The sequence below is a fragment of the Triticum urartu genome, chromosome 3A (genome assembly GCF_056163025.1).
Source record: "Triticum urartu cultivar PI428250 chromosome 3A, HENAU_Tu73, whole genome shotgun sequence".
NCBI classification, from domain to species: Eukaryota; Viridiplantae; Streptophyta; class Magnoliopsida; order Poales; family Poaceae; genus Triticum; species Triticum urartu.
The window spans coordinates 744797269-744821559 of NC_141875.1; the positions used below are offsets into that span (position 1 = coordinate 744797269).

The window sequence follows — 24291 nt, forward strand, 5'->3', positions numbered from 1 at the left end:
GTCCAGGAAGCATAAAATGATAATTTGGGCTGATTTCTTCACCATTTTCTGCACAATTTTTTTCTGTTGCATCACAAGACTCAAGACCATCATTAGTAAGAGGATTAGTCAACAATTGATCATCAGTGTCTAAAACATCCCCATTGTCATGCCCGGTGAGATGTGAAGGTAGAAGAAGAATCTCCTTTTGAAGAAGGGCTCCGGCGTTTGGATGAAGTTATGCAAAAGGGAAAACAGTTTCATCAAACACAACGTCACGGGAAATATAGACACGTCCAGTGGATACATCAAGACACTTTACACCCTTATGTTGTGGGCTATAGCCCAAGAAAACACACCGTTTTGATCTGAACATGAGTTTGCGGTTGTTGTATGGCCGAAGATTTGGCCAACACGCACACCCAAATACTCGTAGAGATGTGTAATCTGGTTTTGTATGAAGGAGACGTTCTACTGGAGATTCATTGTTGATGACTCTACTTGGCAACATGTTTATGAGGTGGACTGCGGTGAGAAATGCCTCATCCCAGAATTTCAAAGGCATAGAGGCAGCAGCAAGTAAGGCCAGGCCGACTTCAACTATATGCCTGTGCTTGCGCTCAGCTGATCCGTTTTGCTGGTGAGCATGGGGGCATGACACGTGGTGTGATATGCCAATTTGCTGAAAAAAGGAGTTGAGGTTGCGGTACTCCCCTCCCCAATCAGATTGGAGAGCTAGGATTTTGCAATCAAACTTTCTTTCTACTAGTGCTTGAAAGTTGTGAAAAACTTGAAAAACATCAGATTTCTTTTTGATGAGATAGATCCATGTGTACTTGGTATAGTCATCGATAAAACTTACGTAATAAGTGTGTCTGCCAACTGATTTTGGGGCAGGACCCCAAACATCGGAAAAAAATGAGCTCAAGAGGTTTGGTGGAGATGCTTGTAGACACAGGATAGGGTAATTGATGACTTTTAGCACACTGACATGAATCACAAATTGTTTCACGATCTCGCTCACCAACAAACGGGAGCTTATTCTTTTTAAGCAAGTGTTCAACTAAAGAAAAGGATGCATGCCCTAATCTATCATGCCACCGTGTTGAAGAGACTTTGGTGACACCATAGGCTTGTTTATTCAATCTCCTAAGCTCCGGAATCAACGGGTACATCCCTCGAACGCATCTACCTCGATACAGAATTTGCTTCGTGACCTGATCCTTGATCAAAAAGAAAGACAGATGAAACTCAAGGAATACATGATTGTCAATGGCAATGCGATGAACTGAAAGGAGATTTTTCGAAGCACTAGGGACATGCAAGATTTTTCTTAGACGAATATTTCTATGGGGGGTTTTAAGCACTGAATGACCAACGTGGCTAATGCTCATACCTTCTCCGTTGGCAGTATGAACTTGGTCTTGCCCACGGTACTTTTCACGAACTGTCACCTTTTCCATCTCGCTCGTGATGTGGTCAGTTGCGCCACTGTCCACATACCAGTTTGTATCAATGCCGTAGGAGCCATCAGCAGCACCTGCAACTTTCTCATCTTGTGAGGATTCACCATCATCTTCATAGCGATACCAGCAGTCGCGGGCGGTGTGTCCTAGCTTGCCGCAGATTTGGCATCGCGGCGCATCAGGGTTGGCGCGAGGCCTGGCACCACGGCGGCCCCTATTGTTGTTGTTGGAGGGCCGCCCGCCCGCCGCCGCCACTGTTTCCGCCAGATTGCGGCTTGCCCTTGCCACGCGGAGGTCCACGATAGCGTGAACCGCCACCACCGCGACCGCCGCCGCGAGAGACCACGTTAGCAGATGACTTGAAGCCCCCGCCCGAGTTGTTGTTGTAGAGGGCGAGGCGCTGATCAAAGTTGCTCATCTGAGCGTAGAGGTCGTCGATGCTGATGGTGTCGGTGCGCGCGTCGTTGGCGGAGACGAGGGGTTGGTACTCCATGTCGAGGCCGGCGGTGATGTAGGAGACAAGCTCATCGCCATCGATGGGCTTTCCGGCGGCTGCGAGCTCATCGGCAAGCGCTCTCATCTGGGCGAAGTAGGCCGCAACAGATTGCGTCCCCTTCTGCGCCATGGAGAGAGCAACCCGGATGTTGTTGACGCGGGCTCGGGCCTGTGATGAGAACATGTGGGCGAGAGCCGCCCAGAGCTCGTGCGGCGTGGCGATGGAGGTAACCTGCACGAGGACTTCTTTGGTGAGAGTATTGAGCAAGTATCCAAGTACCTGCTGCCCTTCTTTGAACCAGATCGGATGGAGAGGGTTCGGTGTCTGCTCTTCTTTCCCGTCTTTGTCCTTCGTGACGAGGATCTTGACAGGTTCCGGCATGGAGCCGTCGGCGTAGCCGAAGAGGCCAGCCCCTCTCAGCTGCGGTGTCACCTGCGCACGCCACAGAATGTAGTTGGTGCGGGTGAGCTTTTCTGCAACCTGCCCAAGGGAAGCTTGGACGGTGCTGGAGGAGGACGACATGGCTGGCGCTGGATGGGTTTTGCTAGATGCGATGGATAGAGGTGGCTCTGTATACCATGTAAAACAGCGGAGAACGTCGTACCTCTCTCGAGGCGACGGTTTCGTGTTAATATAGGCAGGGGCATATCCCTGATAAGCATACAAGGTTGTTGAGATTACATCTTGAGGTACAAGGAAAGTAGAGATAAGATATACATGAGGAGATTACAACCATATACTCTAACCAACCTAGACCGAAGCCTATCTCAACTAAACCGGTGCGTGGTGCGCCCCTTGGACCTGAATATTGCATGGTTTAACATGGCCGGTGTGCGGTATTGTGACGGTGTCACGGGGAGGAGCGGCCGTAGTCAAGCTCCGGGGATGTAGCCATATCGGTGAACCTCGTTAACAAATCTTGGTATCGTGCTCGTGTGATTGCTTGGTCCTCGGATGATTAACGGTATGCCTCGGATTTATTCTAACAAATGGTATCATGAACAAGGTTTGATAAGGCAGTGCATCTGTTGACCTAATGGAAGTGCTTTGCGAAAAGATCGTTGAGTTAAATTGCGGTGCAAGACGGCAGCGATGGAGCGGATCGGTTGTCACACGGTGTTTCTGTGTTTCGATCAGGGCAGTCGTAGTGTTAGCAGCGAATCAAAGAAACTCTTGATGCGATTGGAATTATTGTAAGGAGATGCAATCGATGGCGAGAACGGAAGTTACAGCAGGCGTCCGATCAGCACAAGGCGCGTGTCCCATGGCAGCGGCAGGTTGGACGTGCGGCGATCAGATCGATCGGGCGAGCGTCCGACGGCAGGCGTACGTGCTTGTATTGCTGGCGCCTGGCGGCCCATGGTGCGCTGGCGGAGCTGGAAAGCGGAGGCCCGTGCACATGGTCGGCTGAGTCTGGATGAGCTGCAGGCCGGAGATTTGTTTGAAAAAAAGGGAGACCGAGTCTCCACTGAGATAGGCAGGCTTAATCAATCGGCGAAAGAAATTCATCTAAGGGATATGTATCCATCGGAATTAACAGGAGGTGTTGACAAGTCAATTGCTAGTATTGGAGTTGAAGCCAAGGAGCCAAAACGTGAAGACCAATTCTTGGTTAGTTTTGCAAGTAGTATGCGGAGTTCTGTTTCGTATGTAGTATGCGGAGTTCTGTTCGTATGCTTGAGGAATCACATGGAAAGCTCAAATTATTTTTTCACAAAGTCAGTTATACAAAGAACCATGGCATTAGTGGGTACCAGGTTTGAGGTGGAGAAGTTCACGAAACTGAAGACCTTGGGTTATGACAGACGAGGATGAAAGATTTGTTGGCACAACAAGGATGCTTGAACACGTTGCGGGAAGTCATGTCAGCAGTGATAGAACTATCGTGTGATGAATGGAAATTCATGGAATGATTTGGGAGCCTGGGTCGGACTAGGTAGTCTGACGGGATCGACGCGAGTCGGTCGGTACAGAAGACGGTGGTGGAATCGGCGTCGACGACATAGGTGCGTGATACTGATGGTGACCGACTTCTGGGCGTGGAAACATGCGATACGGGTCTGAGTGCTTGTGTGGCTTGGACAAGACTATGGCGCGGGGTTGATTCAAGACGGTGCACATGAGAGCTTGAAGTCGATGGGGCGTGTGGGTGGATTGATCATCTACCATGGAGTCATGTTCAAGGTGGAGCTGGATTGACGGGCTACGATGTAAGGATCTAGGGAATCGAAGCCTATTCAGCAAGGGAGAAAAGCGAGTGACATGCAGTTCGGACTGGAACCCAAGGGTCTGATGGAAGCATGAAACTCGTCATCGGTCGGTGATAATCGGTGGTACTCTGCAGTGGGGGTTGAGTGGTGTGGGTTCGCGACCCTTGAGACTCGACCGGGACAGCGGAGGCTCGACGCGGTAATAGCGACGAGGCGTGCGATGCGCACGGGACATGAAGACGGGCCAGGGCTCTGGTGGTCATACATGTGGTGAGACAACTGCGAATTTGACTCGGGATGACTAAAAGCAATGGTGAAATTCCTTCAAGTTTCAGACAGGCTTGGTGGAGATGCTTGTAGACACAGGATAGGGTAATTGATGACTTTTAGCACACTGACATGAATCACAAATTGTTTCACGATCTCGCTCACCAACAAACGGGAGCTTATTCTTTTTAAGCAAGTGTTCAACTAAAGAAAAGGATGCATGCCCTAATCTATCATGCCACCGTGTTGAAGAGACTTTGGTGACACCATAGGCTTGTTTATTCAATCTCCTAAGCTCCGGAATCAACGGGTACATCCCTCGAACGCATCTACCTCGATACAGAATTTGCTTCGTGACCTGATCCTTGATCAAAAAGAAAGACAGATGAAACTCAAGGAATACATGATTGTCAATGGCAATGCGATGAACTGAAAGGAGATTTTTCGAAGCACTAGGGACATGCAAGATTTTTCTTAGACGAATATTTCTATGGGGGGTTTTAAGCACTGAATGACCAACGTGGCTAATGCTCATACCTTCTCCGTTGGCAGTATGAACTTGGTCTTGCCCACGGTACTTTTCACGAACTGTCACCTTTTCCATCTCGCTCGTGATGTGGTCAGTTGCGCCACTGTCCACATACCAGTTTGTATCAATGCCGTAGGAGCCATCAGCAGCACCTGCAACTTTCTCATCTTGTGAGGATTCGCCATCATCTTCATAGCGATACCAGCAGTCGCGGGCGGTGTGTCCTAGCTTGCCGCAGATTTGGCATCGCGGCGCATCAGGGTTGGCGCGAGGCCTGGCACCACGGCGGCCCCTATTGTTGTTGTTGGAGGGCCGCCCGCCCGCCGCCGCCACTGTTTCCGCCAGATTGCGGCTTGCCCTTGCCACGCGGAGGTCCACGATAGCGTGAACCGCCACCACCGCGACCGCCGCCGCGAGAGACCACGTTAGCAGATGACTTGAAGCCCCCGCCCGAGTTGTTGTTGTAGAGGGCGAGGCGCTGATCAAAGTTGCTCATCTGAGCGTAGAGGTCGTCGATGCTGATGGTGTCGGTGCGCGCGTCGTTGGCGGAGACGAGGGGTTGGTACTCCATGTCGAGGCCGGCGGTGATGTAGGAGACAAGCTCATCGCCATCGATGGGCTTTCCGGCGGCTGCGAGCTCATCGGCAAGCGCTCTCATCTGGGCGAAGTAGGCCGCAACAGATTGCGTCCCCTTCTGCGCCATGGAGAGAGCAACCCGGATGTTGTTGACGCGGGCTCGGGCCTGTGATGAGAACATGTGGGCGAGAGCCGCCCAGAGCTCGTGCGGCGTGGCGATGGAGGTAACCTGCACGAGGACTTCTTTGGTGAGAGTATTGAGCAAGTATCCAAGTACCTGCTGCCCTTCTTTGAACCAGATCGGATGGAGAGGGTTCGGTGTCTGCTCTTCTTTCCCGTCTTTGTCCTTCGTGACGAGGATCTTGACAGGTTCCGGCATGGAGCCGTCGGCGTAGCCGAAGAGGCCAGCCCCTCTCAGCTGCGGTGTCACCTGCGCACGCCACAGAATGTAGTTGGTGCGGGTGAGCTTTTCTGCAACCTGCCCAAGGGAAGCTTGGACGGTGCTGGAGGAGGACGACATGGCTGGCGCTGGATGGGTTTTGCTAGATGCGATGGATAGAGGTGGCTCTGTATACCATGTAAAACAGCGGAGAACGTCGTACCTCTCTCGAGGCGACGGTTTCGTGTTAATATAGGCAGGGGCATATCCCTGATAAGCATACAAGGTTGTTGAGATTACATCTTGAGGTACAAGGAAAGTAGAGATAAGATATACATGAGGAGATTACAACCATATACTCTAACCAACCTAGACCGAAGCCTATCTCAACTAAACCGGTGCGTGGTGCGCCCCTTGGACCTGAATATTGCATGGTTTAACATGGCCGGTGTGCGGTATTGTGACGGTGTCACGGGGAGGAGCGGCCGTAGTCAAGCTCCGGGGATGTAGCCATATCGGTGAACCTCGTTAACAAATCTTGGTATCGTGCTCGTGTGATTGCTTGGTCCTCGGATGATTAACGGTATGCCTCGGATTTATTCTAACAAATGGTATCATGAACAAGGTTTGATAAGGCAGTGCATCTGTTGACCTAATGGAAGTGCTTTGCGAAAAGATCGTTGAGTTAAATTGCGGTGCAAGACGACAGCGATGGAGCGGATCGGTTGTCACACGGTGTTTCTGTGTTTCGATCAGGGCAGTCGTAGTGTTAGCAGCGAATCAAAGAAACTCTTGATGCGATTGGAATTATTGTAAGGAGATGCAATCGATGGCGAGAACGGAAGTTACAGCAGGCGTCCGATCAGCACAAGGCGCGTGTCCCATGGCAGCGGCAGGTTGGACGTGCGGCGATCAGATCGATCGGGCGAGCGTCCGACGGCAGGCGTACGTGCTTGTATTGCTGGCGCCTGGCGGCCCATGGTGCGCTGGCGGAGCTGGAAAGCGGAGGCCCGTGCACATGGTCGGCTGAGTCTGGATGAGCTGCAGGCCGGAGATTTGTTTGAAAAAAAGGGAGACCGAGTCTCCACTGAGATAGGCAGGCTTAATCAATCGGCGAAAGAAATTCATCTAAGGGATATGTATCCATCGGAATTAACAGGAGGTGTTGACAAGTCAATTGCTAGTATTGGAGTTGAAGCCAAGGAGCCAAAACGTGAAGACCAATTCTTGGTTAGTTTTGCAAGTAGTATGCGGAGTTCTGTTTCGTATGTAGTATGCGGAGTTCTGTTCGTATGCTTGAGGAATCACATGGAAAGCTCAAATTATTTTTTCACAAAGTCAGTTATACAAAGAACCATGGCATTAGTGGGTACCAGGTTTGAGGTGGAGAAGTTCACGAAACTGAAGACCTTGGGTTATGACAGACGAGGATGAAAGATTTGTTGGCACAACAAGGATGCTTGAACACGTTGCGGGAAGTCATGTCAGCAGTGATAGAACTATCGTGTGATGAATGGAAATTCATGGAATGATTTGGGAGCCTGGGTCGGACTAGGTAGTCTGACGGGATCGACGCGAGTCGGTCGGTACAGAAGACGGTGGTGGAATCGGCGTCGACGACATAGGTGCGTGATACTGATGGTGACCGACTTCTGGGCGTGGAAACATGCGATACGGGTCTGAGTGCTTGTGTGGCTTGGACAAGACTATGGCGCGGGGTTGATTCAAGACGGTGCACATGAGAGCTTGAAGTCGATGGGGCGTGTGGGTGGATTGATCATCTACCATGGAGTCATGTTCAAGGTGGAGCTGGATTGACGGGCTACGATGTAAGGATCTAGGGAATCGAAGCCTATTCAGCAAGGGAGAAAAGCGAGTGACATGCAGTTCGGACTGGAACCCAAGGGTCTGATGGAAGCATGAAACTCGTCATCGGTCGGTGATAATCGGTGGTACTCTGCAGTGGGGGTTGAGTGGTGTGGGTTCGCGACCCTTGAGACTCGACCGGGACAGCGGAGGCTCGACGCGGTAATAGCGACGAGGCGTGCGATGCGCACGGGACATGAAGACGGGCCAGGGCTCTGGTGGTCATACATGTGGTGAGACAACTGCGAATTTGACTCGGGATGACTAAAAGCAATGGTGAAATTCCTTCAAGTTTCAGACAGGCGGTCAAGAAAGGAGCGGTGATATTGAGTTCAGGTAAATCTTATTGTGACACCCAATATGTGAGTTGTTCATTTTTCACGCAGGTCAGTGATCAGTGTGTGATGGCGTTGGACTGATACTCTGAAAGTTGGGAGCACAAACTAGAGTAACAAGGAACTTAATTTTGCTCGAGTGTTGACCGTGGTCAAGAAAAGAAGGGACTACAAGTTGCAGGTGGAGTCATATGGAGTCTTTGGAGTAGCAGCGGCTCTCATGGATAAGCTCAAGTCCAATGTACATGAAAATTTAACGCATTGACGAATTCAAGGTGGTGGAGAATATTCGCCAAGGTGGAGTTTGTTAGAGTTGTGTCGAATATTGTGTACAAGGTAGGTTACAGTTGGACTTGTAGTTGTATTGTGTTTAGATAGGATAGGGAGTCGTGTCCTAGGAGGACACTTGTATCCTAGGCCTCCCATATATAGCGGGGCTAGACACACGATGTAACCTATGCCAACATAATAGCACAGGCGCGCAAGGGGGAGCCGGCGGCGTGTGCCGGCGCCCGGGTGGCCGGTGTGCGGTATTGTGACGGTGTCACGGGGAGGAGCGCCCATAGTCAAGCCCCGGGGATGTAGCCATATCGGTGAACCTCATTAACAAATCTCGGTGTCATGCTCATGTGATTGCTTGGTCCTCGGATGATTAACGGCATGCCTTGGATTTATTCTAACACGTGGATCTCTTACTATCCACACACCCGGCAAAATCAGAGTCTGAATAACCAACAATTTTAGGTTATCGGTTCTTTTATATGTAAGCATGAAATCCTTAGTTCCTTGCATATAACGCAAGATTTTCTTTGCAGCCTTCCAGTGGTCCGGTCCTGGATTTGATTGGTATCTTTCAAGCATCGCGGTTTTAAAACATAAGTCTGGGCGTGTACACACTTGAGCATACATGATACTTCCGACAGCTGAAGCATAAGGAATCGACTTCATCTGATCAGTTTCATACTGGTTCCTCGGACATTGAAATGTCCCAAACTTATCACCCTTAAATACAGGAGCAGGTGAGGGTGAGCACTTATGCATATTGAATTTTTTCAGTACTCTCTCAAATATTAATTGTGTGTATACAGGAGCACGTTTATATAAATTGTTGAGTGTATACAAGAAATGTACATTGTGTGTGAAAAAATGTTCATTGCTACTAGAAATGTTTTCACTGTGTATTGAAAAATGTTGACCATGTTATGAAAGTATTAATAATCTTGTATTTGAAAAATATTAAACATGTATATAATTTTTTTAGATATAAAAAAGTATAATGTGTATGGATTTTTAAACATAATTTTTTGGGACAAATATTAATCATCTATTAAAATATTTAAACATGTATATCCTGATATACAAGCTGGTGTCGCCGTAAGCAAGATATAGGTCTCGCATGTAGCTTAGTCTGTTTGGGTTCTCATTCACATCCCATCTTCGGGACATTCGTTCTCTCCCGCGCTCAGCCACATCCACGCCACAACATCTGGGCTCACAACCACCCGCCTGTAGCCCTTTTTTCCGAGCTCAGTACTCCGTATATCACCTGTACTCCGTAAACATGTTAAATGTGTATAAAGAAAATGTTTCTCCTGTATATGAAAATGTATACATTGTGTATGAAAAAGAGCTAATCATGTATTTAAAAAACACAAATCAACTATTTGAAAATTGTTAATCAACAAGTATTTCAAAAATATTACTAAGGTATTTGAAAAACTGTAAATATGTACAGAAAAGGTGTTTTTATGTATACGAAAATATATACAGGAATTACAATGTGTATGAAAAAATGTTGAACGTTTATATAAATTGTTGAATGTATACAATAAATGTACATTGTGTGTGAAAAAATGTTCATTGCCACTAGAAATTTTTTCACTGTGTATTGAAAAATGTTGACCATGTTATCAAACTATTAATAATCTTGTATTTAAAAAATATTAAACATGTATATAAAAATGTGTTAGATATAAAAAATTATAATGTGTATGGATTTTTAAACATAATTGTTTTTGGACAAATATTAATCATTTATTAAAAATTTAAACGTGTATATACTGATATACAAGCTGGTGTCGCCATAAGCAAGATATAGGTCTCGCACGTAGGTTAGACGGTTTGGGTTCTCATTCACATCCCATCTTCGGGACATTCATTCTCTCCCGGGCTCAGCCACACCCACGCCACAACATCTGGGCTCACAACCACCAGCCTGTAGCCCTTTTTTCCGAATTCAGTACCCTTTTCTGACAAATATTAATCATCTATTGAAAAGAAATGTTTACAGATTCAAAAATGCTCTGACGCACCTTTCGCTCAAAAAAAGAAACATCTGACACACCTACCTAATATATGGCCAACCGTATTTGGCCCATGGGTTGCTGGTTAGCGATCACGTGCGCACCCCTTTTATTTTTCTTTGGCTTTTTTCATTTTTCCTTCTATCCATTCTTCATTCATTTTCGTTTTTTCTTTCCTTTCCTTTTTCATTTTGTCCTGTTCATGTTTTATTTGTTTTTCTTCTTCTTCATTTTTTAAACATCATTTTCAACTTTTTTGAACATTTCTTCTAAAATAGTTAACTTTTTTCGGATTCTTAACCAGAATGTTTAGATTTTTAACATATTTCAAATTCGTGTTTTCTTTTTCCTAAATTTGTGAATTAGAGAACGTATTTTTCGGGGAATGGTTTCTAAAATTCGTGAACGTTTTGTGAACCTATTTTGTTTGGCGATCATTTTTTTTATAATGAATGAACCATTTTTCAAATTCAAGAACAGTTTTTAAATCGATGAACTACTTTTCTAGCTCACGAACATTTCTTTATTTTTGTGAACATTTTGAATACAATTCATGAACGTTTTTGAATCTGTGAACATTTCTTTTCAATTCCCGATTTTTTTTTCAAAATTGCAAACATTTGTGGCATTCTTGAACATTTTTAATACTGAGAATTATTTTTGAATTCTTGAAATTTTTTAATCCTGAGAATTAGTCCTGTGAACATTTTTTGAACTCGCGAGCATTGTTGAAATTTGAGAACATTTTTTGAAACTCATGAATAGTTTTTTTTTGAAATTTGATGTTTGTTAAGAAATTGAAATTCATAACCATTTTTAAATCACCAACAAATTTATAGAAGCAAAATAAAAAACAATGAAAAGAAGTGGAAAAAAATGGAGGCGCTCCGCCGCCAATATGGGTCGGCCCAAAAGGACACGTTGGGGGAGCGCGCGCCCGGTTGCTACCCAGCGACCTGCACACGAAATAGGAACTCTTAACCCCATCCCAACACATCCACACCAGCGACCGAGATATCAGGTGTAGATGAACCCGAGCATCGAATTACCCTTTAGTTAATTATTAGTACTATGTGAGGAAGAAAGAAAATAAAGAGTGGTGGCTGTGGTTTCAAATGTCTCGAGTCTATTCGGCTTCCGAATGTCTCGGATCTTCTTCGCACTACAATATACATGATTTTGATTCCTGAGTCGATGTCGACCAACAGTGGCCTGATAGACGAAGCTGTACAAATCCCTCTCTCACTCCAAGTCTTATTCCACATATTCTCCTTCAAGCTATATATCAGAGTTTTTGACTTGCTTAGGGCATCTCCAACGATGACCAACAAATTTTCTTCAAGATATATTTTTTGTATAAATTTTCATATACATATGAAGGAAAACATTCTATACACATTTAACATTTTTCGAGTACTTGATTAATAGTTTTTATTTTATATATATATATATATATATATTTGTGTGTGTGCATGTGTGTATAAAGAATATTTGAAAGTATTAACAAAAGTAAAAAAAAGAAAAAAAACCTAGAAAATGTAAAAAGGAACACAGAAAATAAAAATATTGACGTTGTGGTCTCACACGCTCCTGGGCCTGTCCAAGTTTCTACAGTAAGGGGCCGTCCCATTTTTTAATTTTTTTAATAGATGATCAACATTTTTTAAAATGTAGTGCATTTAAGTTCGATTATTTAGTACATTTTTTTCCATTTATTGTATACATCAGGAACCTTATTGTGCATATTTAACATGTTTGAAATAGATGATTTTTTTTATTTTTTGTATTTGATGGCTACTTTTTTCATACGCATTTTACATTTTTGGTATATATTGCGGACATTGTTTTATACACGGTACTAGGTTGCACTCTCATCAATTGCCTGCCCAAATGGGCCGGCCCAAAAGGCGGGAATCACAGGCCAGTGCCTTGTTTTGTTTCTTTTCTTTCTTCATGTTTTTCGTTTTCGTGTTTTGCTTTCTCCTTTTTATTTTTGTTTAAACTTACGAATATTTGAAATTTTATATTACAAGGAAAACTTTACATCTAAAATTTGAAAACATGTTAAATAAACATTTGAAAAATGTTTAATGTGTACAGAGAAAATGTTTCTCATGTACACAAAAAATATATACAATGTGTATGAAAAAAGTTGGTCATGTATTTTATTTTTTAATAAAGAATTCAAAAATAAGCAAGAATTTTTAAAAATCTACACCAAGCATTAGAAAAATGTTAATTGTGCATAGAGAAAAGTTTGTCACATATACAAATAATATATCCAAAATACAATGTGTATGAAAAAATGTTGATCTTGTATTTATTTTTTGTAAACGTGTATATAGAATTGTTCCTGGTGTATACAAATAATTTACATTGTGTGACAAAATTTTTATTGCATTATAAAATATTTTCCATGTGTTGAAATTGTTAACCATATATTAAAAAAATTAATATTGTATTTTAAATATATTAGCATATATACAAAAAATGAACTAGATATATAACAGAAATGTACAGTGTGTACAAAAAAATGCGACATAAAAAATAGCTTTCAAAAAAGGTAATCATGTATTTAAAAAATAATAAATGTGTACGTAAAATATGTGTCTGATGTATACGACAAATGTAGAATGTGTACAAAAAAAGGTTGGCATTGTTTTGACAAATGCCTTTTTTTATTGACTCATAATGCAGTATCAAGCGATACAAACACAATGAGCACACACCGGGCCCCTGCATAACAAGGATGGATACAACCAACATTACGCACACACACAAAGATCACACTGGCAAAAAGCAAAGTCATGTAAGACCAAAGCATGCCTAGGCGAAGAAAAAGCAAAAAGGACCCGAAGATCAAAACAACGATCGATGATATACAACAACGATCATCGACACCAATCATATTTTGACAACATAATGACTACGATAAAGGTTCTTCAGAACCAACACCTTCAAGAAGGAAAATGACACATACGCCGCCGTCGTCAGATCCACCATCGAAGGACAGATCATGGGTTTTCACCCTGAAGATCCAATCCGAGCAAACTCCAAGCAATGCCTAGGATCTTCATCCCGGAGCTTGAGACCGGGTACTTGAGAAGCACCGCCTAATCAAAGTCATCCTATGTTATCTTGTCCATTTTCCACGATCCCAACAACCCGAGGGAGGAAACTCACACACACATCCAAATCCCGAGTTTGGGACACTCGGCATACCTGTGCCGTCCTCACAAGTGGCAGTAGATGACCAATCTGCATGAGACAACATCACCACATGCAGCCACTTCATCATCATCGTAGCATGTAGCTGCAGATTAGCAGCAGATTACGCCCGGAGAGGAGACATGTGTTGAACAAAAACGAAACCGATGAAAATCGACAAAGGAACAAAGGAAAACAAATAAACCTATTAGAAACCAGAGAAGAAAAACAAAGGAAACCCAAAAATAAAATGAAAACTGAAGAAAACCAATGAAAAAGCGCACGGACCCAAAATCAAAATCCAAAAAATGAAAGAAGGAAAACAAGTGCACGTACCAAAACGATGGACGCACGTACACTTTGAACAGAAACTACATGCATATACTGGGTACGTGCGTAGGTAGTGTGTCCAAGGAAATTTGTGTAGTTAGATCCTGAGCCTACGTGCGGGTTGCTGCAGAAATTTTGGAGAGACACGGGCGACTGATCGGGTGAGATATTAGAACTTGGTTGTGCACCTTCCGCTCACCTTCGGGCCCAGTCCTGTAAGCACAACACACATGGAAAAATATTTAGGGACATGAGGTTTAGGGACATGAGGGCTTTTAACCAAGCCTTGTTAGCAAAACGAGCGTGGCGATTGCTGGATGCGCCGGAGAGCCTTTGTGCACGATTACTAAAGGCAAAATATCACCCTTTTGGACATTTATTGGACACGGTATTCTCGAGCAATGGTTCTTCAGTTTGGAGAGGTATATTGCATGGTCTCGATTTGCTCAAGAAAGGTGTCATTTGGAGGGTGGGGAACGGTGCTGATATCCGCACTTGGAGGGATCCTTGGATCCCCCGTCCCTCGATGTTCCGCCCTATCTCACCGAAGGGCAATTGCCGCCTGAACCGGGTGGCTGATTTTATTGATGAAAACGGTGCTTAGCGTGTGGACCGCCTTCGTGAATTTTAATACATAGTAAAAATCAGAACATCGCCCCATCAGCGCGGTGATTTCTTGTCCTGGTTTTCGGAGAAATGCGGAGGAAGAGTGCTTATAAGCTAGCCACATGTGATCACAATGCGGCCTTTGCAAATGGCTCTTCCAGCTCAAACCCGGAGGGGAATCGTTCATTATGGAACCGAGTTTGGTCGACCAACGTGCCTCAGAAGATGAAGATTACAACTTGGAGAGTGGTCACCGGTACACTGGCTACTCAACAGTGCAGAACTATAGGCATTTGGCCACATGTTCGCTGTGTCCTCTCTGTGGGGTGGAAGAGGAGAGTACCTTTCATGCCTTGATTGCTTGCACTTAGGCAAGGATCTTGTGGATCAACATGCGCAGGAGATGGGCGCTTTCCACCGACGACCTTCTCATTGATAATGGGAAGGAATGGCTAATGCTCCTTCTAAGCTCCTGTTTAGAGGTGGTCGGAGATATGGTTATTATGCTGGCGTATATGGCAGATAAGTAATGACATCTACCACGACAAGGAAGCCCCACCCGTTTGCTTCGGTTGAGTTCTTGGACAGTTACTACCAATCAATCAACCTAGCAGGCAAGTTTCCAGTTAAGGATATTGTCAAAGGGAAAATGCCTTCGGTGCCCCTTGTGGTGCCGCGCCTGTTCTGCCTGGGCCGGCACCGGCGCAGGGTACGGTGGCCCTGTTCGTCGACAGTTCGTACCAACCGGAGGATGGCACCGTGGCGGCCGGGATGATCCTAAGGAATAGCGAATGGGTGTGATCTTATTTGCGGCATACCGATACATTTTCCATTGCAATGATCCACTAGAGGCGGAACTACACGCGATGATGCAAGGTATGGCCCTGGCCATTCAACACACAAACTCTCCGGTGATGTTACAATCGAATTCCTCTGAAGCGTTATCATGCTTGTCCACGGATGCTCTGCGACGGTCAGCTTATGGCCAGTTATTCTTGGAGATTAAACACTTAGCTGGTAGTAGGGAGTTTGTACCTCAGAAACTTAGGCGTTCTTAGAATAGAGTTGTCGATCGTTTGGCGAACTCTAGCCGATCGGAGCGAGCCACCGATGTAGTCTGGCTTCGCTCAGTACCACCTTGTATTGAGGACTTGTGGCCTCTCGACTGTAACTCTATGAACTTGCAATAAAACTCCCTTTACCCTCTCAAACACACACACACACACACACACACACACACACACACACACGCACACGCACACACACACGGCAACAATGGTTAGTAAACTCGTACACGGAAACCATACATGTCAGATCCAGTTCAGTACATCTATAGAGATCATAGTATCTACACGTAGTACTATTTTGAGTTTTTGACGTAACCTAGATTTAACGACTTCGAATCGTGCATATTACGGAGTAGCGATAGACTGCAGATATAGTAGGAGATATCGATTCACTTTAATTGGTATAGATAATGATTTCCAAATCCTTTTATTTAATTTGGTGAGTGAATAATATTTGCGCTCCTCATCGCGAATATGAAATATTTTCATATGGTCAGGTCACAACCATTTATTACTGCATATCATTTTTATAAAAAGATAACTTGGGGTTAGTGCACCTTGGGGTGTCGCCGTCTCTATTGATCGAGGCTAAATAGCCGGTGTTACAACAGAGCGCGTAGGCGCCATAGTTTACACAGGGCGCGTCGTGCGCGAGTGGAGAAGAACGTGGGGTTAGTGCATGAGCAGGTGCATGCATACGTGGGAGAAGAGAAGTTACAATCAACAGTAACGTATGGAGCAGTGATAAAGTGCAGATACAGTAGGAGAAATCTATTCATTATAATACGTATATATTTTGATTGACAAATCCTTTTATTTTATTTGTGCAGAAATAATATTTGCGCTCCTCGTGAAGGATATGAAATATTTTCAAGTGGTTAGGTCACAACCATTTATTACTGCATATCTTCACAAAAATATTGACATTCAAATCCATTTATTACTGCGTATCTTTTCACAACCGTGTGTGACTTGAGGACAGTGATCTCAGATTATTCTCCTTTATGTAGGGGCATACTGTGTATATAAAAACTTCTGAATCATATGGTAGAACACAACACAATCAAGCACAAAATAAGAGCAAACCTCTCTATCAATAGAAATGGCCCTGTTAGCTAGTTCCACCCTCATAGCCATTACCCTCCTCATTGTCGTTCCCTCCTCTCTCGCCGATCGATGCCAAATTCCTCTCCGAAGTATGCGACGGCATGAGAGACCATCCCGACTGCGTGGAGGTGCTCAGCTCTGACCCACGGAGCGTGAATGCGACCACCAGGGTAGAGCTCCAAAGCATCTCCCTGGACATCTGCACTGCTGCCGCCAGGGAAGGCGCAAAGACCAGCGAGGAAGAGAAGGCCAAGCACGAGCAGGAGCGCGATGAGAAACTGGGGTTGGCACTGGACATGTGCAGCAGCGAATACAACCAAGCCGGCCACACCCTCGAGAAGGCACGCACGGACTTTGGCAACCACGCTTACAACGAAGCGGCACGAAAGATCGGCGAGGCTAGCTTAGCCGCAGATAATTGCGAGAAGGCGTTTTATAATCAGGGGGCGAACAACGTCATGAAACAAATGAACAAGAAAATGGATGATCGGTGCGACATCTGCTGGCAGCTTATATTTTGATGTTGATAACAATATACATACAGGGGACTAATCATGTTTGTTAAGTATATCATAGATTTTTAGTCCATCTGGAAACAGTACATGTGTCTAGATCACGGACCCACTTTATTTGATATTGCTCAAGAACGGATAAACAAAGATATAAAGCGTATAATTTCTGTTTTGTTCTTGCATATTTGGATCAGGTTAGCCGTTAGGAATAGCAACTTGCTATTATCTGGTGGCCAATGCTATAGGATTTCTCTACAGGCCGCGTTTCGGAAAAAATGAACGCGGCAACTATTTTTCCTAACTATCAACTGCGTTCAGGCCCAGGTTGAACGTAGTTGATATCGTAGTACCGACAACGTTCAGCTTTAGCAAACATTGCAAGTACTTAGCACTCTGCAGCCTTGCCGGCCAGTAAGCCATGCACCAATCCACTAGTTCAACTAACCACCATGCACTGACTAATCACTAGCTATATGCACGGCCATGTCCATCACTTATATAGCCTATTCTCAACCCAGCCGTGTACAGCTAACAACTTGACTTGATCCTCTGCTAGAATGGCTCTAGCCACCACGACTGGACCAAAATCAACTGCTGGACTCACTCCAGTACACAACTGACTCAACTACTCGCCATCTCTAGACCAGTAACATGCAATGCACACATGCACGTACGCACATGTCAAGAGTACCTCTTAACATTTTTCCTCCTAATTTTGGCATGGTGGCTCACCAAACTTTTCATGGATGACGCCTTCATAGTGTGGAGCTCACTCCATCTCGCCGTCGACGCCGTCCCAGCGCCAAACACGGGCACCTTTCCACAGCATCGCACTACAACATTTGTTGGCTTCACACCAACTCTCCATGATGACGCTAGCATCGCACCACCGCCGTGGGCATCGCACCGACCCAAGTGAGAGCATCACGCCACCATATCTCTTCTTAGCGTCATCTCACCGCCTCTCCTAACATCTCACTATCGTTGTGGCAGCATCACACCGCTGCCTCCTCTTGTGGCATCGCACCACAGCCACATGTTTGTGCGACATCACACCGCCAAACACCTCCTTGTCATGGACGATGTCGTCGTAGCACCGATCACCACAGCGTCGTGCCACACGCAGCATCCACCTCTTGACATGGACGATGCCTTCGCGACGCTGATTGCCAAGCCGTCTCGTCATAACGGCCTCACACCGTAAGAGCCGCCAACGGCCTTGCACCGCCACCGGCCACCTCCTTGCGCCGCAGGCCTCCATCTCGCAAGGAGTCCGCCGCGCCACCACTGCCGCCTCGGATCGGTAGTGCTCAGGTACCAATTGTTGGTGCCGCCTCCTCGGAACGCCTCTTCTTCTTCCTCACAATCTCCCCCTCTCATGTTTTATCACAATACAAGAACTCACCGTGGTGAGGAACTCTACACACACACGCACGCATACCTCACCATAGAGAAACTAGATTTGCCTCTTCCTCCCGGTGAGACACACATACACTACATCTTTTTCTCCAGCCCTCACGGCCTCTTTCTCATTGCTCATTGTAGCACATATATACAAGATGTTGATCCTAACACACGCACTGGCTAGCCGGCACCCTCGGCCACTAACACCTCTAAGCCATGCACTAACCCACTAGTTCAACTAACCACCATGCAATAACTAATCACTAGCTATACGCAATGCCATGTCCATCACTTGTAAACCTATTCTCAATAACAACTTGACTTGCTTCTCTCCTTGAATGGCTCTAGCCACCACAACCTGACCAAAACCAACTGCTGGACTCACTCCAGTACACAACTGACTCCACGACCCGGCCATATCTAGACCACTAACATGCAATGCACACATGCGCGTACACACATGTTAAGATTAACTCTAACACACGGTTCATTGAAATCGGATGTTTATCGGAGGCGGTCCTATTGACCTGTGATCACGTGAAAGGAAGAAGGATATGAAATATTTTCAAGTGGTTAGGTCACAACCATTTATTACTGCATATCTTCACAAAAATATTGACATTCAAATGAGAGCGGTGTTACTGGTAGGGGTGGCATCTGGACATGTTATCCTGACCCTAGATCCATCTCTAGGGATCTGGACTAGTGGGTCCGTTTTCAGGATATACAGGTGTAAGAAAATGCAGTCATCTGACGCTATACTGTAAGGAACAGTAATGTACGGTAGCCCGTGGGCTCCTTTATTGAAATTCAGGTTACGTTGACGAGCTGAGCCGTGGCTCGCCTCTGTAACAAAAAGCTTTGCGGGGATCAGAAACGTATGTGCGCCGTCTGCTGCAAAAACATCGCCGTCAAGGTTCAGTAAATGCTGACGGCGGATGGAGCGTGGCTGCGTGGGGCAACAAAAATATCTCGGTCAGCTTTAAGGAAAAAAAACACCTCGGTTCCCATCTACTCAGTTGAGCCCTTCCCCCTAGCTTGAGGGCAAATCAATGGCGGCGGCGAGCAATATGGCGGAGTTTGCAGACCTATGCCACAATGGGCTCGGATTTCTGCTGGATCCGATTGACAGGTAATTTCTCCCAGTTTTGCTAAAGCACATCTAGATGTGCCATAAGTATTGCACATCCAAGTCATATGTCATTGATCTTATATTGAGATTCGTGTGAATATTTTCTTTCTCTTTTTTTTCTTTTTCTCTTTATGCTTGATTCATTCACTTAGATGTGCAATAATTAGAGCACATCTAGATGAGTGCGGCCGTCCTGCACGCAGCGCATCGACGGCCGCGCTGCGCGAGGTGATCTGTGCAAAGGAAATCGTCAAAGTCAGTAAAACAGGAATACATAGCTGGATACAAGCTAGTAATACAATGTCAGAATTGACGCAAAGGACCAGGCGTGCATGGCTATCTCTTTTTTACGCCGGTTGCGTGTGGGAGCTGCTGTCTGAAACGCTATTAATGTGCTTTTTGACCGCGCGGCCACTGCCAAGAACGGAGGTGGGGGCGGCGAGCGCCATGGGAGTCTCGGACTAGCATGCTGCCGGGGCGGCAGTGGAAGGACGGAGTCGGCGGCAACATGTGCGGTGGAGGCAGGGGCGCCATGGACGTCGTTGCTTCTGAGGGCGCCATGGCGAGTGGCGGAGCAGCGGTGGCTGTCACCAAAGGGAGCTGGTCGCGGGGCAGCCGCTCGGGCGCAGCCATGGCAGTGGCGGGGGGCGGAGCTGGCATGGCCGCTGTCAGAGGGGGCCGTGCGCGGGCTTCATCCGCCCCCAAACGACATCAAGGCAGCCAACAGCAGGGGGGGACGAAGAGAGCGTGCAACTCGGACGACGGATCTGACCTCAGACGACGCAGGGATGGCCGGGGCTGGGAGATCAGGCCGGCGGCGGCTTCTTGTTTACCTGGCGGGGGCGTTGCCGCGAGAGCTCCTACGCGAGCGCAAGAGCACACGCTTTCTCTGGTCTGACGTTCTGATGGCGCGCGAGGTTGCTTGCGCGGTGGTCGGCGGCGGCTCCGCCCTGCCTGATACGACCGTAGGCGGGGACACGACGGAGAGGCGAGCGGCAGTCAGGAGCCGTCCGGCGCCTCGTCTGATGGAGTTGTCGGGCGCGTCCTGCACGACTTCTATTTCTGGGGACGGTGGTGTGCCGCCGGCAGTCGGTGGGGCTATCGACTCATGCAGCGCGATTCAGAGTCTTCGTCCTTTTGTCAGGAGTGCGTACCATCTTTTTGTCAGAGCGTGTCAGATTAGTCCTTTGAATACGCATTTACGATGCAAACCGAAATCCAGTGTCCTGCTATACTCTAACTACTGATGCAAATCATGAAGGGACACAGACCGTAGATGTCGTGCGTGCAGCTGCCGCTGCGTGCAGCGATGCACTTCTCACATCTAGATGTGTCTTAAACAGACCCAATTTCTCCGCTGTATTATTCTGTTCGATTCGATCCGATCCGAAGACGCGCGAGCAGAAATAGTCAATGACTGGTCTTCGGTTTGATGAACATGCCATAGGCTCTCGCTTAGAGAGGTCACTGCGGATGTTGAGCAGCCAGATCCATTGGTGTTGACGTCCGTCGAGCCGTCGGCACCGGCATACGCTGACTCGTCGTGCGCGGGTGTGGTTGGACAACTCGGCGGCGTTGCTGAGCAGAACGATCCCGCTGACAAGAGGAAGCAGTAGCCAACCCAGTCCGTGAGTCCACCGGGAAGGTGAACCCAGAGGCACCTGGGTGGACCAGAAGGTATACATAAAATTCAGTGTTCTTTCTCTCTGGATCCATGGTTTTTTTTATTTTTAGTGCCTATGTTGATAGATGCCCGGGGACATTACTACGTCCAAATGTGCCGATACACAAAAATCACGGCCCCACTGTTATATGTAAAAGGATTGCATCATCTCAAAACCGTGAATTCAATTTCAGGTTAAGAGTGGGACGTGCCCATCTGGATAGGGCACCCTGTCCAGGTAGAGTCACTCCATTAGAAGAAACAATCAGGAGGTACGTTGATAAACTCCCAGACAATGTAGTGAAGCCAGAGATTGGGATGAGTTTTGACTCACTCGGGGAAGCATACGATTTCTATAACCTGTATTCTTGGGAGTTTAGATTTGGTATACGATATGGCAAGGGCCAGCTGAACATCGAGCGGACAAAGTGTATGCAGGAGATTGTTTGTGGATGCTCGGCTAGCAATTAAGAGTTAAGACCCAAAAACAAGATTTTGTAGTTTTTTAACATATTGCTTGCACGGGAATTCATTTTTTAAATTTGACACGGAGAAAAAAATTATTTTGCAGGGGAAGCCTGAGCAGCAAAATAACCGATCTTGCCGGTGCGAGTGCCCTGCAATGATGAGATTACTTAGAGTTGCAGACAATGATGGCTCATTGCTGAACACTGGTCAAGCCACAACCATTCGTTGTCTCTTACTTGCGGTGAGAAAGTTCATTGGCCATCGCACAAGCACATAAATGTGTACAATGTGAACTTGAATAAGGCACAACATGGTTGGCAGCTTCTTTTGTTCAACCCAGAATGCGCCTTCAACAAAATGGACGCTGCACAATCTGTGTGGCCGGATAAGTCAACACCAGGTTGACGATGATGAAAATAAGACACTAGCTGTGTTCAAAGAGATACAATGGAACCATCCAGAATTTACCTACCGAGTACAAGGTGATGAGGAAAGCAGGATCAAGCGATAACTATGTTGTTCTATGTGCAAATTGTAGATCAAGCGATAGCCATGGAAGTTGCAATCAAGACGGAGTTACCTGGGACTGTGCACACCTACTCGGCGGCCATGATGGTACGGTCGGCCGCGGCGGTGGCGCTATCTGCACAACTTGGATGTTCTTCCTCCACCGACTCCCTCATGCGCACCGGCGGCAGCTGCTCCATCGTTGGGTTTGCCGTTTCTCCACCATATCCCTCACGAGCTGAAGATGTTCTTCCTCCCCTGCCTCCCTCGAACACTGGAGCTGTTGTTCGGTCGCCGTCCACATCCGAAAGGCCCCCATCAAGATCCTCCAAGAACGAAGGGCTCCAAGAGAAAAGCCTCATCAAGATCCTCACCAAGGTATTCCCATCAGAATTATGAAAGTGTTCAAATGCTAATGACCTCAAAAAAAATTCAATTACACATGCTCAAAAGGCACTCAAAAATGTAACCTGTACATGCTTTAGCAAATACACATCTTTTTTCAAGTACCATTACATGCTTAAGAATTACTCTGAACTTCTGTAGTGTGAATTGCGTATGTAGTGTCTGTTTTCAGAAAACAACCTTGTTTATGTGATGGTTCCGTGGTAGTCATTCTTGGCTAATTTGTTCTGTAGAAACAACCGATGCTGCAGTCACAAGTACTAGAAAAATCAACAAGGCAGTATTGGTGGTTTGTGGGAACTGAACCGTTGAATCTAGTGAGAACCAGGATGCTGGTATCTTGAGTCCAGTGAGAACTGAACCTTTGAATCCTTTTTTCAGGGCACTGCTCAGATTCTTTTGATAGGGTCTAGTTAGTGCTAAAAGCATACAAGGCACTTCTCATAAAGTTCCTGTCATCTCACTCCATTAAAAAAACAATTGTAGATTTATACAACTGTTCAGACCGTAAACTTTGCTAATTGCTCGGGAACTTGACAGCTTGACAACTTGCTCTTTCCTTAATCATTGCATTGCAATTGCTCGGGAACTTGCACAACATACATTAGATTTCTATCTCGTATCTTACTCAAGTTTTCTCTATGACTTCTTCAAGCTGCTGGGAAATTGTCAAATTGATAGCTGACTTAGAAAATAGTAAGATTGGAATCAGTACTTGCTAATGCCCAACAATTGAGGGGGAGGCCAGTGTTCTGTACTTAATTGCTTTTCGCACCTAACAGCTAAATATGTGAGAATTTTAACTGTCCATATCAATCTTAGTCATACTTGTAGAAGTCTTTTTCAGGTAGTAGCCATATTAAGCCACACATCCTTTTATCTTCAAGAACGAGTGCAAACCTTTCAAATTAATAATTATATAGCAATCGATCTATAAAATAGATATACACGAGTTAAAAATATAAGGTCCTAGTACACTTCATTCAAAACTCTTCTGCTAATTAAACTGCCTTTTGTTAAGGCATAGTATAGTCGAGCATTCATATGGTGATTTCCAAGTACAGAATTATCTCTGAATTCACATCCTAGAAGAGAAACTATCTCCAAACCTCATGCTCGAATTAAATTTGGTTTGCACAAATAATTATCTACCATCTGGATTCAAATATGTGAGCACGACCATCTACCAATGCATCAGTTCTCTTGTTCATCTCACCGACAATCAACCTATTTCCATTTTGTGCCAGGCCATGTCTTCGAAGCAAAACAGCAGGAAGCAAGAAACTAAGCAGTAGTTTGTAATCCTGTTGAGTTTACTGATTGGGCATCATGTTTACAATGTTGAGTTTACTGAATGGGCATCATGTTTCAGAATTTTGAGGGTTCTCTCGCTGTACATTGAATCTTATGTCTTGTTTCTTTCTGTACACTTTTTGAATCTCGCGTCTTTTTGAATGAGCAAGAAACCAAGCAAAAC

At 45.8% G+C, this 24291-nt stretch overlaps 1 protein-coding gene and 2 pseudogenes across 1 annotated transcript; 1 reads left to right on the plus strand and 2 right to left on the minus strand.

Moving 5' to 3' along the window:
* Positions 1–1847: 1847 nt before the first annotated feature.
* LOC147982613 (small nucleolar RNA Z247) lies at positions 1848–1986 on the minus strand (annotated as a pseudogene).
* A 3441-nt stretch (positions 1987–5427) lies between these two features.
* LOC147982614 (small nucleolar RNA Z247) lies at positions 5428–5566 on the minus strand (annotated as a pseudogene).
* Positions 5567–16824: 11258 nt separating this feature from the next.
* Positions 16825–17244, plus strand: LOC147982615 (pectinesterase inhibitor-like). Its single transcript, XM_087516366.1, has one exon. The coding sequence runs from the start codon at positions 16825–16827 to the stop codon at positions 17242–17244; it is 420 nt and encodes a 139-aa protein (XP_087372492.1).
* The last annotated feature ends 7047 nt before the right edge of the window (positions 17245–24291 follow it).

Bases quoted from the DNA above. Each gene is read 5' to 3' on its own strand.
- LOC147982615 (XM_087516366.1), top strand. From the start codon at position 16,825: ATGAGAGACCATCCCGACTGCGTGGAGGTGCTCAGCTCTGACCCACGG.